General features: G+C 33.6%; 1 protein-coding gene across 1 annotated transcript; it reads right to left on the bottom strand.

Moving 5' to 3' along the window:
* Positions 1–6,980: 6,980 nt before the first annotated feature.
* LOC101419663 (olfactory receptor 52N2-like) lies at positions 6,981–7,943 on the bottom strand. The gene has a single exon (XM_004463189.1). The coding sequence runs from the start codon at positions 7,941–7,943 to the stop codon at positions 6,981–6,983; it is 963 nt and encodes a 320-aa protein (XP_004463246.1).
* Between the last annotated feature and the right edge of the window lie 4,070 nt (positions 7,944–12,013).

Here is a 12,013-nt window from a genome sequence, read left to right as displayed (position 1 = left end):
ATATCAAAATCTATGGGACTCAGCAAAGGCTGTGTTGAGAGGGAAATTCCTAGTCCTAAATACTTACATTAAAAAAGAAGAAAGAGTTAAATTTGATGATCTAACTGCACATGCAAAAGAACTAGAAAAGAACAGAAAACTAATCCCAAAACAAACCAAAGGAAAGAAATAGTAAAGTTCAGAGCAGAAAAAAATGAAATTGAGAATAACAACAACAACAACAACAAAAACAATAGAGAGAATCAACAAACCAAAAGTTGGTTCTTTGAGAAGATCAACAAAATCAACAAACCCATAGCTAGAATGAAAAAGAAAAAAAGAAAGAAGACACAAATAAATGAAATCAGAAATGAGAGGGGGGACATTATCATGGACCCTGTAGAAATAATAGACACTATAAAAGGATACTATAAAAAACTATACAAACAACAACAACGACAACAACAAAAAAAAACCCAGAAAATATAGAGGAGATGGACAAATTCCAGGAAAAACATGAACCACGTACACTGACATTACAAGAAGTAGAAGACCTCAACAAACCAATCACAAGTGAAGGGACTGAAATAGTCTTCAAAAACACCTCCCAAAGATTAAAAGCCCAGGACCAGATGGCTACACAGGAGAATTCTACCAATCATTCAAAGATAGACTAATATCAATCTTACTGTTGTGGAATTAGAGAGAAGTTCAATTATTTGAGTATAGAAAGGCCAGGTCTCAGGAATGATTTTGAAAAGGAAAAATGGTTTATTGATGGCTGGCTGGACTTGGGAGCTTTCTGTTTGAATCCTGAGCTCTGAACAAGATTTTCAAATGTCTTTTATACCACGAGGAAAGGCCAAATGGTCGCTTTGTTTCAGTTCTCAATAGGCTTCAATTAGCATATATATCTTCCACATCTTAGGTAAGCTTTTAGCATGGACTCCAGACATTCTAGATAAGCTTTTAGCATATTTACTTTTTGCATTTCCCCTAAATACTTAAAGTTTATAGCCCTTGCATTGTTAAACTGTTTCCTGGGACTGGAGCCTGTTGCCATTGTCCCTAAGGGCAGGACTGCAGCCTCTTACCGTTCTACACTCACAGCCTTCAGCTTAGGTTATCTCTGAAGAGAAAAAGAGCCTTCCACCCATAGCCCACATCTTTACCAAAACTCTTCCAAAAAATTGAACAGGAAAGAATTCTACCAAACTCATTCTATAAAGCCAACATATCCCTAATACTAAAACCAGATACAGAAGCTATGAAGAAGGAAAATTACATAACAATGTCTCTAATGAATATAGATGCAAAAATCCTCAACAAAATACTTGCAAACAGAATCTAAAAACACATTAAAAGAAATATGCAACATGATCAAGTGGGTTTTATCCCATGTATGCAAGGGTGGTTTAACACAAGAAAATCAATTAGTGTCATAAACCACATTGATATATTGAAGAAGAAAAATTGCATGATCCTCTTGATTGATGCAGAGAAGGCATTTGACAAAATGCAGCACCATTTTTAGATAAAAACACTCCAAAAGACAGGAATAGAAGGAAGCTTTCTCAATATGGTAAAGTGCATATATGAAAAAACTACAGCTATCATTGTACTCAATGGTAAAAGACTAAAAGCTTTCCTCCTTAGATCAGGAACAAGACAAGGATGTCCACTGTCACCAGTATTATTCAATAATGTGCTAGAAGTAGTAGCTAGAGCAATTAGGCTAGGCAAAGAAATGAAAAGCACACAAATAGAAAAGGAAGAAGTAAAACTTTTACTATTCACTGATTACATGGTCTTGTATCTAGAAATCCTGAAAAATCCACAACAAAGCTACTAGAAATTATAAACAAGTTCAGTGAAGTGGCGGGGTACAAGGTTAATATGCAAAATTCAATAGCATTTATATACACTACTCTTGTGCAATCAGTACAAAAAAAAATTCCATTTATAATAATGACTAAAGCAATCAAATACTTAGGAATAAATTTAAGCAAGGACATAAAAGTTTCTATATTCATAAAATTACAGAACAGTGCTAAAAGAAACCAAAGAAGACTTAAATAATTGGAAGGACATTCTGTGTTCATGTATAGGAAGACTAGGCATCATTAAGATGTCATTCTATCCAAAATGATATATATATCCGACAACCTTTTTTGCAGAAATAAAAAAGCTAATAATCAAATTTATTTGAAAGTGTAAGGGATCACCAATACCAAAAATATCATTAAAAAGAACAAAGTTGGAGGACTCTCACTTCCTGACTTTAAAGCATATTGCTTATCTGCAGGGGTAAAAACAGTTGGTACTGGCATAAAGATAGGCACTGTAGATCAATAGAACTGAATTGAGAACTCAGAAATTGACCTTCACATCTACAGTGAAGCAATTTTTGACAGGACTTTTAAGACCATCCAGTTGGGCCAGAACACTTAATTCAACAATTAGCGCTAGGAGTACTGGGTAGTCCTATCCAAAAGAAAGAAAGAAGACTCCTATCTCACACCTTATATAAAAATTAACTCAAAATGGATTAAGGACTTAAATATAAAAACAACAACCATAAAAGTCCTAGAAGAAAGTATTGGAAAACATTTTCAAGATCTTGTGGTAGGCAGTAGTTTCTTCAACTTTACTCTGAAAGCAAGTGAAACAAAGGGAAAAGTAGATAAATGGGACCTCCTCAAGATTCAACACTTTTGTACCTCAAAGGACTTTGTCAAAAGGTTGAAAAGGCAACTGATTCAATGGGAGAAAATATTTGGCAATCACATATCTGATAAGGTGTTAATATCTATGATATATAAAGAGATCATACAACTCAACAATAAAAAGACAAATTATCTGATTTTAAAAAAGGGCAAAGGGGAAAAGACTTGAAAAGACAACTGTCCAATGGGGAAAAAATGGCAAAAAGCACCTGAAAAAAATGTTCAACAACACTACCGATTAGGGAGATGCAAATCAATACTACAATGAGATATAATTTCACACCTGTTAGACTGGCCACTATTAAAAAGCCAGAAAACTAAATGTTGGAAAGGATGTGGACACATAGGAATGCTTATTCACCATTGGTGGGAATGTAGAATGGTGTACCCACTGTGGGGAACTGTTTGGCAGTTCCTAAGGAAGTTGAATATAGACTTGCCATGGGACCCTGCAATACCATTGCTGTGTATATAACCAGAAGAACTGAGAGCAGTGACACAAACAGATATCTGCACACTGATGTTCATAGCAGCATTATTCATAATAGCCAAAAATTGGAAACAAACCAGGTGTGCCTTCAACTGATGAGTGGATAAATAATTTGTGGAATATACACACGATTAAATATTATGAAGCAGTAAGAAGAAATTAAGTCTTGAAACATGACAACATGGATGAACCTGGAGGAAATTATGTTGAATGAAGCAAGCCAGACACAAAATTATAAATACTTGAATATGGGTAGAATTGCATATTAAGACCATTTTTCTTTGAAGCTGAACAAATGTAAGTTAATCGTACAAAATGTTAATATCAGACAAAAAAAAAAAACACACATTATACTAAGAGAAGGAGACCAGACACCTAGTACTACATATTGTGTGATTCCATTTATATAAAATGTAAATATAAATCAATATATAAACATGAAAGTAGGTTAGTGATTATGTGGGTCTGAGGAATAATTGCTAAAGGGTGTAGAGTCTTTCTGTTTGGATTAATGAAATTATTCTAAAATTTTTGAGATGATGAATGTATAATATTGTGATTACACTAAAAGCCATTGATTATGCACTTTGGATAGAATAGCTAGAAACAGCATCCATGTACAGTAGGGAAAGCATAGAGAGACTGAGATGTGAGGAATTTTCTTACTTGTCTATTTTTTGTCTATTATTATTATTATTGAAATAATGAAAATGCTCTAATAATGATTAAAGTGATGAGCTCACAACTACATGATTTTAGGAAATACTACTGATTGTACACTTTGGGTGAATTGTATGCTTTATTGATGTGTATCAACAAAATTGATTTTTTTTAAAAAAAAGAAAGCTGACATTGTAAATACCCTTTAAAAGACAATAAATTTTACCTGAGTACCTAAAAATATAAAATGCAATACAATAACATTTTATTGTGGGGATATGTGGGTGTAATATATTTATTAAATAAACACAGTATAGTATGAACTTAGAAAGGGGTGTATGATTTTCACCCAACTGAAAAAAGGGCTCATGGAATAAAAGCGATTAAGAGCCTCTGGTTCAAATTGTCCAGGTGCATAAAAATAACATGGTTTGGACAAATAAAGCTGTGCCTAACCATCTAAAATAAAATTCACTCACAAGTAGATAAGTGTGTCTACCCAATTATCTAATTTTTACAGATATCAATTGTTCCAAAGGAACCAGAAGAAATTCGAGAGCAATATCAATCCTCTTTTCATTTAAATGACCTTCACTCCTCATCTCTAAGATGGAAGACTTTAAACTCAGTGTTATCATCTCTAATCAGCCCACAAAATATTAATTTTCCTTGTGCAATCATTTTCATTTTTGAATTTTTTATAAAGTGGCTTTGGAAATAGTTTGATAAAGAATCCAAATCTGTGGTATTTTTACTTCAAAAAATGTAAATTTTTCATTCATTGATACTGAGAGACAGAGATCAGGGAAAAAATGAGATAAGATTTTAGTTATATTTTTGCCTGAATTTTGCCAGTTTGGTAAAACAGAATATAACTGTTAGTATGAACTTGACAAGGGAATGCCTGCAGTAAGCTCTGTAGTTTTTGTTTTGTTGTTTGTTCTGTATTCTTTATCTCTGAACATCCACATGTAAAACCAACCTATAGTGTGGGCCAAATTGTCCTGGAAATTCTTCAGGATAGATATGATTTTCACTTTTCTTTATACTACCTTATAATTTCCTCCCTCTGCCTTTCTTTGGGCAACTTTAGTAACTCTTAGAGTTGGGAAGGAAATGCAGTTCAAATAAATTGAAGTTTGATTGTATTTATGTATATGGTACATTTGTTCTAGATCTGATCAAACGACTTGGGGTTGAGTTAGGAGGCTTGGGTCTTTTCCATTAAGCCCAGGGAGCTCTGCCTCGCAACACTTGGCCTCTAGGGCAGGAAATGGAGTTTGGAACAAAGTGTTTTCTGTCATTTCTTTCTAGTCTTCTCCTCCTCTCTCCTTACCTTCCTTTCCCTTTCATCTGACCATCTAACTTGAACACCAAGCAGTATTATCTTACCTTACCATCTACTTTATAATTATTTTTAAATTCCCCAGAAATGCTGGCCTGCTTGTTTAATTCAGATGTGAAACTTCAGAGTTAGAATTTATCATGATCATCATAACTTTTTGAGCTTGTAAAGGGGAAATTGGCATAAAATGAATTGGAATTTTTAGGTGCCTCAAATAGACTTTATTTAATGAATTTTATTTCTCCAGATTTTTAATGTTATATTCTGGTTTTACTGCTTATTCATTATCCCCATTGTCATGGAATACCTCATCCCCACCCCACTACACAGGATTATTAATATTATTATTATTAAAATTGAATTGTTTGGGACTTTTCTAGTCTTACTGTTTCTATAGCTCATGTTCCTTATCTATAAAATTGAATAATTATATCTTTTCCATAGTTTTTATGTAAAAGTTCAATGAAATATTATATCTAATGTATGTGAAGCCTTAGTATAGAACTTGACAAATAATATGTTTAATAAATTGCATTTTAGGAAAACTAATTTCTTGGTCTGTTTGATATTGTTTTGGTATATAGTTTCAGTGAAAATACCTGGGGAACAAAATTTACCAAATCTTAAAATTTCTATTCCAAGATACAGTAATTTTAGTGATGACCTGCTTCTTATAATTTAGTTTCCATTATTGAGGATTGTTTTTATAATGTGAGTAGTTTAAAAATTCAGGTTTTGCTTCTAAACACATGAAATTTATATTGTAAAGTACATGGTGTAATCAATATATTTTGCAACCACCTGGCCATATATAACATTAAATTAGAATATAACATTCTTATTAGCAGATAATTTAAATTTCAGCTATGTAAATAATCTCTTACTGCCTTATCTAAATGCATTAATTTCCTGATCACATTCTATTTATTACTATTATTTTAGATTATACTCTTATTCTTTCTCTGTTTTCATGAATTTTAGCTATTTTTGAATGACAAGTTTATCCTTCTACTCCCACTTTTGAACTCTTCTAGTTCCAGAATCTAAATAAGGTATTCCTTTTCCTTTTGTACTTGACCACTCAATTACTTCTCCTTCTACAATTAAGACAGGAAAAGAAATCAAGCTCAGACATCCTTATTTGGCACACCTTATAGATTTTCTTAATGTCTCCTTTACTGTCCTCAAATAGTATCCTCTCTGTTTCAAAATTCTGCTTGATATTAATTCCAAGGAATGCTTCCTAGATTGTGATGAACTCTGGTGATCATATATACTCAACTTCTTTTGCGTATATACTGGCACATGTATGTGAATCCAAATAATTCTCTGGACAAGAAGTGTTTTACAGCTTTTTGTTATATTATACATATTGCACATAAATATGAAATAGAGAGGAGGATAAGTTCCCTGGAGTTCAGCATATATTTTGGGGGATGTGCTTCATGCTTTCCTATAACAGAGGAACCGGATTGCCTATGTGCTTTCCTCAATCTTCTAGAATTCTCTAAATTATCTAACATACTTTACTCTTTCCTGTATTTCCCCATGGTGCCTAGTTCAAAGTGCAGTAAGAGTGTTACTTGTATAACTAATCCAATCTGTTTGTCCACTTTGCAAAAATTTAAATTACGTTTGAAAAGTACTCTTGCTTTCTTTCTATTTGCTTTTCTAATATCAAATTTGCCTTTTATAGAAAGGCATTTTCATTGAATTTTTCATTTGCTCTCTTCTATGTATTTTTATCTTTTTGTTATATATGGGATTCTGTATCATACATTTATCTCTTATTAAAAATAACTTTCTCTCTAAGAAACAATTTGATCACTCCTTCACGGATCTGCTTGGTCTTCACTCCATAGACAATTGGATTCAAGGTGGGAGGCAGCAGCAGGTAGATGTTGGCAATAAAGATGTGGATGTGGTGAGGTATGGTGCGACCCCCAAAGCGGTGAGTGAAGAAGTTGAAGAAGGCTGGGACATAGGTGATGACAATAACACATATATGCGAGGTACAGGTGCTGAAGGCTTTTTGGCGAGCATCTGCAGAGGAGAGATTTACTACAGCACGGATAATCATAGTGTAAGACATGGAGATACAAAATGTATCAAATCCTGCAACTAACAAGGCAGCTACAAGACCATAGATAGCATTAATCTTGACATTGCCACAGGACAATTTGGCCACAGACATATGGTCACAATAAGTATGATGGATGAGGTTGCCCCTGCAGTAGGGAAGACGCTTTGCCAGGAAAGTGAATGGCATCATGAGTAACACACTTCGCATGAGGGTGGCAAGTCCAACTTTGGTAATTACGGTGTTGGTGAGGATGGTGGAATAACGTAAAGGGAAACAAATGGCCACATAGCGATCTAGAGCCATGAGCATGAGCACGCCAGACTCCATGGCTGTCAGCATGTGAATGAAAAACATCTGCACAAGGCATGCATTAAAGTCGATCTCCTTGAGACTGAACCAAAAGATACACAACATATTTGGGACAAATGCAGTACAGCCACTAAGATCTGTTAAGGACAGCAGGGCTAGGAAGTAATACATGGGCCTATGCAGGGCTTCCTCATGGCTAATGAGGTAGATAAGCCCACAGTTTCCTACCACAGCAATGATGTACATGAAGCAGAATGGCAGGGAGATCCAGACATGTGCAGCTTCCAGGCCAGGAATCCCATTGAGGACGAAGAATCTTGGTGTCAGACTGGAGCTATTGGCCCCATGCATGTTTGTCAACCAGAGGGCATCTTGTTTTCTAACTCATAAAAGTGTGCTATACAAGATGAGAGCAGCAAGGTTATTTTCAGCCAGACACAAAAGATTAACAAGTATTTTACACAATATAAAATAACTATTAAAAAATAATTGTTGTGAACCCAGACTATGTTCTTTCATTCTGAGTATTCCTAAGCCTGATACTGAATCATCAGAATGAAAACATAGTGGTAAAGCACTGGTCGGTCTTGCTCTTTTATTGTAAATTCTGTCTACATGCACCTGCTTATATACCCTGATCAGTTACAAATGCTTACTTTTGCTCCCTTATGCAGTTTCCAAACTTTGGATCCTATTTAAGAATAATAATTCTCTTGCCTCCCAAATAATTGCCCGTCCTCCAAAAGCCCTGTCATATATATCTATGAGCTATACTCAATTAAGTTATGTGAATACCTAATTTTTAGCAAATTATATTATGGTACTCAGGCTGATCTAGCTATAGGCCTATCCCTGACATGTCTGGATTTTCTAGGCAGAACTATCAGGTACAGAAATCTGTCTGTCCAGACTGTTATATGCTGCTACAACTTACAAAACATGGTCACCTGTATTTTACATTGTTTCTTTAATTGTTTATTGCTGGGAAACATGAACAACTTTGCAGTATTTAAACTTAACCCACGATATTTTTTATGTTCAAATTAATTCTCATGGTTTCTAGTGAGTCTCTACAAATTCCTATGTAGATAAACATGAAATCTATAAATGATCGTATATTTTCTTTTATTCCTAAGTATCTATGAAAAATTATATTCTTAAAATGGAGTATTTATTAATTTATTAGTTTGAATCATGACAGCAGTTAGTTTTCCACCTTTTTTCTGCTTTGGAACATGGCTTTATCCTGAAATCTTACCTGATGAAAAGTATGACTGCAGGGTTGAATTTTTTTTTAAGAAAATTCTTCATCACCTTATAATTTATAAATCCCTCCCTTCTTTATTGCTTGTTTTAGATTATCAACTTATTACTCATTTTCCTTCAGTATTGTACATTTTACTGCATTTCCACAAGTTCCACAAATCAACTTCTGTTATGTTTTTATCTCCGCCATATAACAGGCTCTTCTGAAGTTCTAATTTGATTAATTCTATTTTGTCTTTTTGGGGTGAGACTTAGCCTCAGGTTTTCCATATCAAATTTTTTAAACCATTTGTTTTAACCAGTGGAATATTTTTCAAATGAAGTTATAAAAACAAGCTCAATAAATAAAAACAAAAAAAGCAAATAGTTCTAGATGAAGCACAAGAAGTTATGAAAAGTGCCAATACTGAGAGCCAGGAAAAGCTTGAAAATCTTTGGTCAATATTCCTATTTGCCTGATGTGTCTTTTTTCCCATCAGAAATTTGTTTAAAAGTCATCAATTCTAATCTTTTCCTGTTTTATATTTATATACAAAAGTTTTATTGATATAATCTCCTTTCTCCTCTCTATGAAATTTTCTTCGTTGTTTTATAGAACATCCGAGGCTAAATTATTATTTTATTTCTTCCTAAAAACATGAACCAATTGCAATTTGTTATCTCAAAAATAACATTGCACACATGCCATATCCAATATTGAGCTTTTTTATGGTATCTAAAATAGCATATTTCTTCCTTTTTTTCTTCTCCCACCCTCCCTCCCTTCCTTCTTTCTTTCCTTTGTTTCTTTCACCGTGTAGCATTCTTTATGATGTAGCATTAACCAAATGGGATAAGCTTATGAAGCTGTGAGGGCACAGACTTTTGTGCAGTTTTGAGCAAGTCAACCTCTCTGGTGTTCTAAAACATGGCACTACTTCTATGCTACTATTCTTTTTGACTGGAGTGCATAGAGGAAACCAGAGTGAGGAAAAGCGAAAACACAGTAGGGGCATAGAACACAAGTCATATCCAGTTTCACCTATAAAAACCTCTTAAGAAAATATCCCCCTGCTTTCCAGAGTTTTTCAATAGAAGAAACATATTAAAATCTCTGCTGATGTGAGAATGCATTAAAGAATACAACAATCACGCTATAATTCTAGAAACAGAAACTCTGAGCAACATTCTTTTTGTTTGGCATATGGAGTAAAAAATACAGACTGGAATCAAGCAGATTCATGTTCAGATCTTGGCTCTACCAGATACTAGTTCTGTGAATTTAATACCTAAAAATTTCAGTTTGTTTGACCATAAGATAATTTACTATTAATTAAATTAAAACATGGACATTTCAGCTTAACCTGGAGCATAATATGCAAAATATATAGTGCCATGACAATTATTATTATTTTGCTTGATAAAATAGATTAAGTAAAAGTATGGCTTACCATCCCTAAAAACCTCCAATGTCTTGCCATCTCACACAAAGCAAAAAGCCAACGCCCTTACCATTGCTTAAAATCCCTGCTCATTTAGTGACCTTTTAAATCTCTGACTGAGTCTCCTACAACTCTGAGTCTCTCAATTCATCCAAAACTATTGGAGGTTTTTCAAACTCAATCAGCATGTGTTCAACTCAGGGCCATACTTGTGATTTCCAATGCCTGTGTTCTTCCCCAGCTATTACCCTGGTGAGTTCCTTCAACAGTTTCAGGTCTCTATTGAGGATCTATCCCAAAGTGAAGCTTTCCCTCACCTCCTGATTTAGAACTGCCCCTCCCCTGCAAAACTTGACATTACCCATCTCCATCTCTAACTTTTCTTTTCTCTATGGCATTATTATAGTCTGATATCCCTTACTAGAATATAAAATCTATGTTATAGATTTTATAGTGGGGTTTTTGCCTATTTTGTTCATTTATCTTAAAATAGTGACTGCTTCAAGAAAAAGGTATGTAATGAATGAATAATTAAATGGATAAATACATTCCAAAATTTCCTTCTTGGTGGTCCTAATGTTTGTAAGAATCTTAACAAATTAGTGTACATATTATAAAATAAGAGTGTATCAAGAAGAAGACAAACATGATTTCAAGATTCTGCATTCTTAAAGGTTTTTAAAATGAAGTTACAGATATTTAGAACTAGGAAACATATATGGAAACGATTCCAGCTACATTATCACTGGTATTCCTTACAACACTTTACTAATTCATTTTCAGTGGTAGAGGTCTTTTCTCTTCCTAAGGATGTCTCCTCCATCTATGAAGAATAGAGAAGATGTTCTATTATTATACACAAATTTGCTTGCCTGAAACTATATCTTTGGTCCTTGTTGTTGCATCAACCTCATGGAGTCTTCTTCCTCTAGTGCTAAAGCAATGTTTAATTTTTTCCTTACTTCTCCTTCTCTTTCCTCAAGGCAATTTGTAAATATCTCTAAATATTGGAGTCTAAAAAATAAGATGATTCAGAGCCTTTGTACTTTAACCACACTCTGACTTGAGTCCATCTTAATTAATAGCAGAATTGTTTATGCATCTTACATAATTTTTTTCTGTAGAATCATACAAACTCACCCTGGTACCAGATATTTTCAAATCCTTGATTGTAGCTTATATTGATCAGAAACAACTGCACTGCATTTATTAAGAACCCTAAATAATGGCTTCTCTGGGGATTTTCCATGGAAAATGATATAATTTGTTTTTTGGTAGCACAGACAGAGTTCCCATAGGTCTCTGATGGGAAAACAAATAAATTTGGCTTTACTGAAAGTAGAACTATAACTAGAATATATTTGAAAAGGAGAAAAAAACCCTCAATAACAAACTTCAAATTTTAGCAACTCTTCTCTGATGGGATATGTGACCATAGGGGTTGGAATTCATTGAATTGTAAACATGGAATTACATCTGATTTCCCAGATGACTTTAATTCCAACTTCATAATTTTATGAATGTTTATCAATATGTATCAGTTTTTATATTTTCTCAAAAATATTGAGTAAACAATTTCAGAATTTTCTATTCTAAGAATTCATTAAGATACATTTTTGCATTAAAGTGAGATTGCATATTTATTTTAAGTCCTGCATAATAAATCCAACAATTAAAAATCTGATAAATAATTCTTTCATTCTAGAGCAGGCAGCTACGATAATGAAAACCACA

Source organism: Dasypus novemcinctus, chromosome 10, assembly GCF_030445035.2.
Source record: "Dasypus novemcinctus isolate mDasNov1 chromosome 10, mDasNov1.1.hap2, whole genome shotgun sequence".
Taxonomy (NCBI): Eukaryota; Metazoa; Chordata; class Mammalia; order Cingulata; family Dasypodidae; genus Dasypus; species Dasypus novemcinctus.
Note: the sequence above shows the minus strand (reverse complement) of the source record. Positions and strands in the feature narration are given on the sequence as shown.

Excerpts from the sequence above, each read along its gene's own strand:
- LOC101419663 (XM_004463189.1), bottom strand. The coding sequence starts at position 7,943 with ATGCATGGGGCCAATAGCTCCAGTCTGACACCAAGATTCTTCGTCCTC.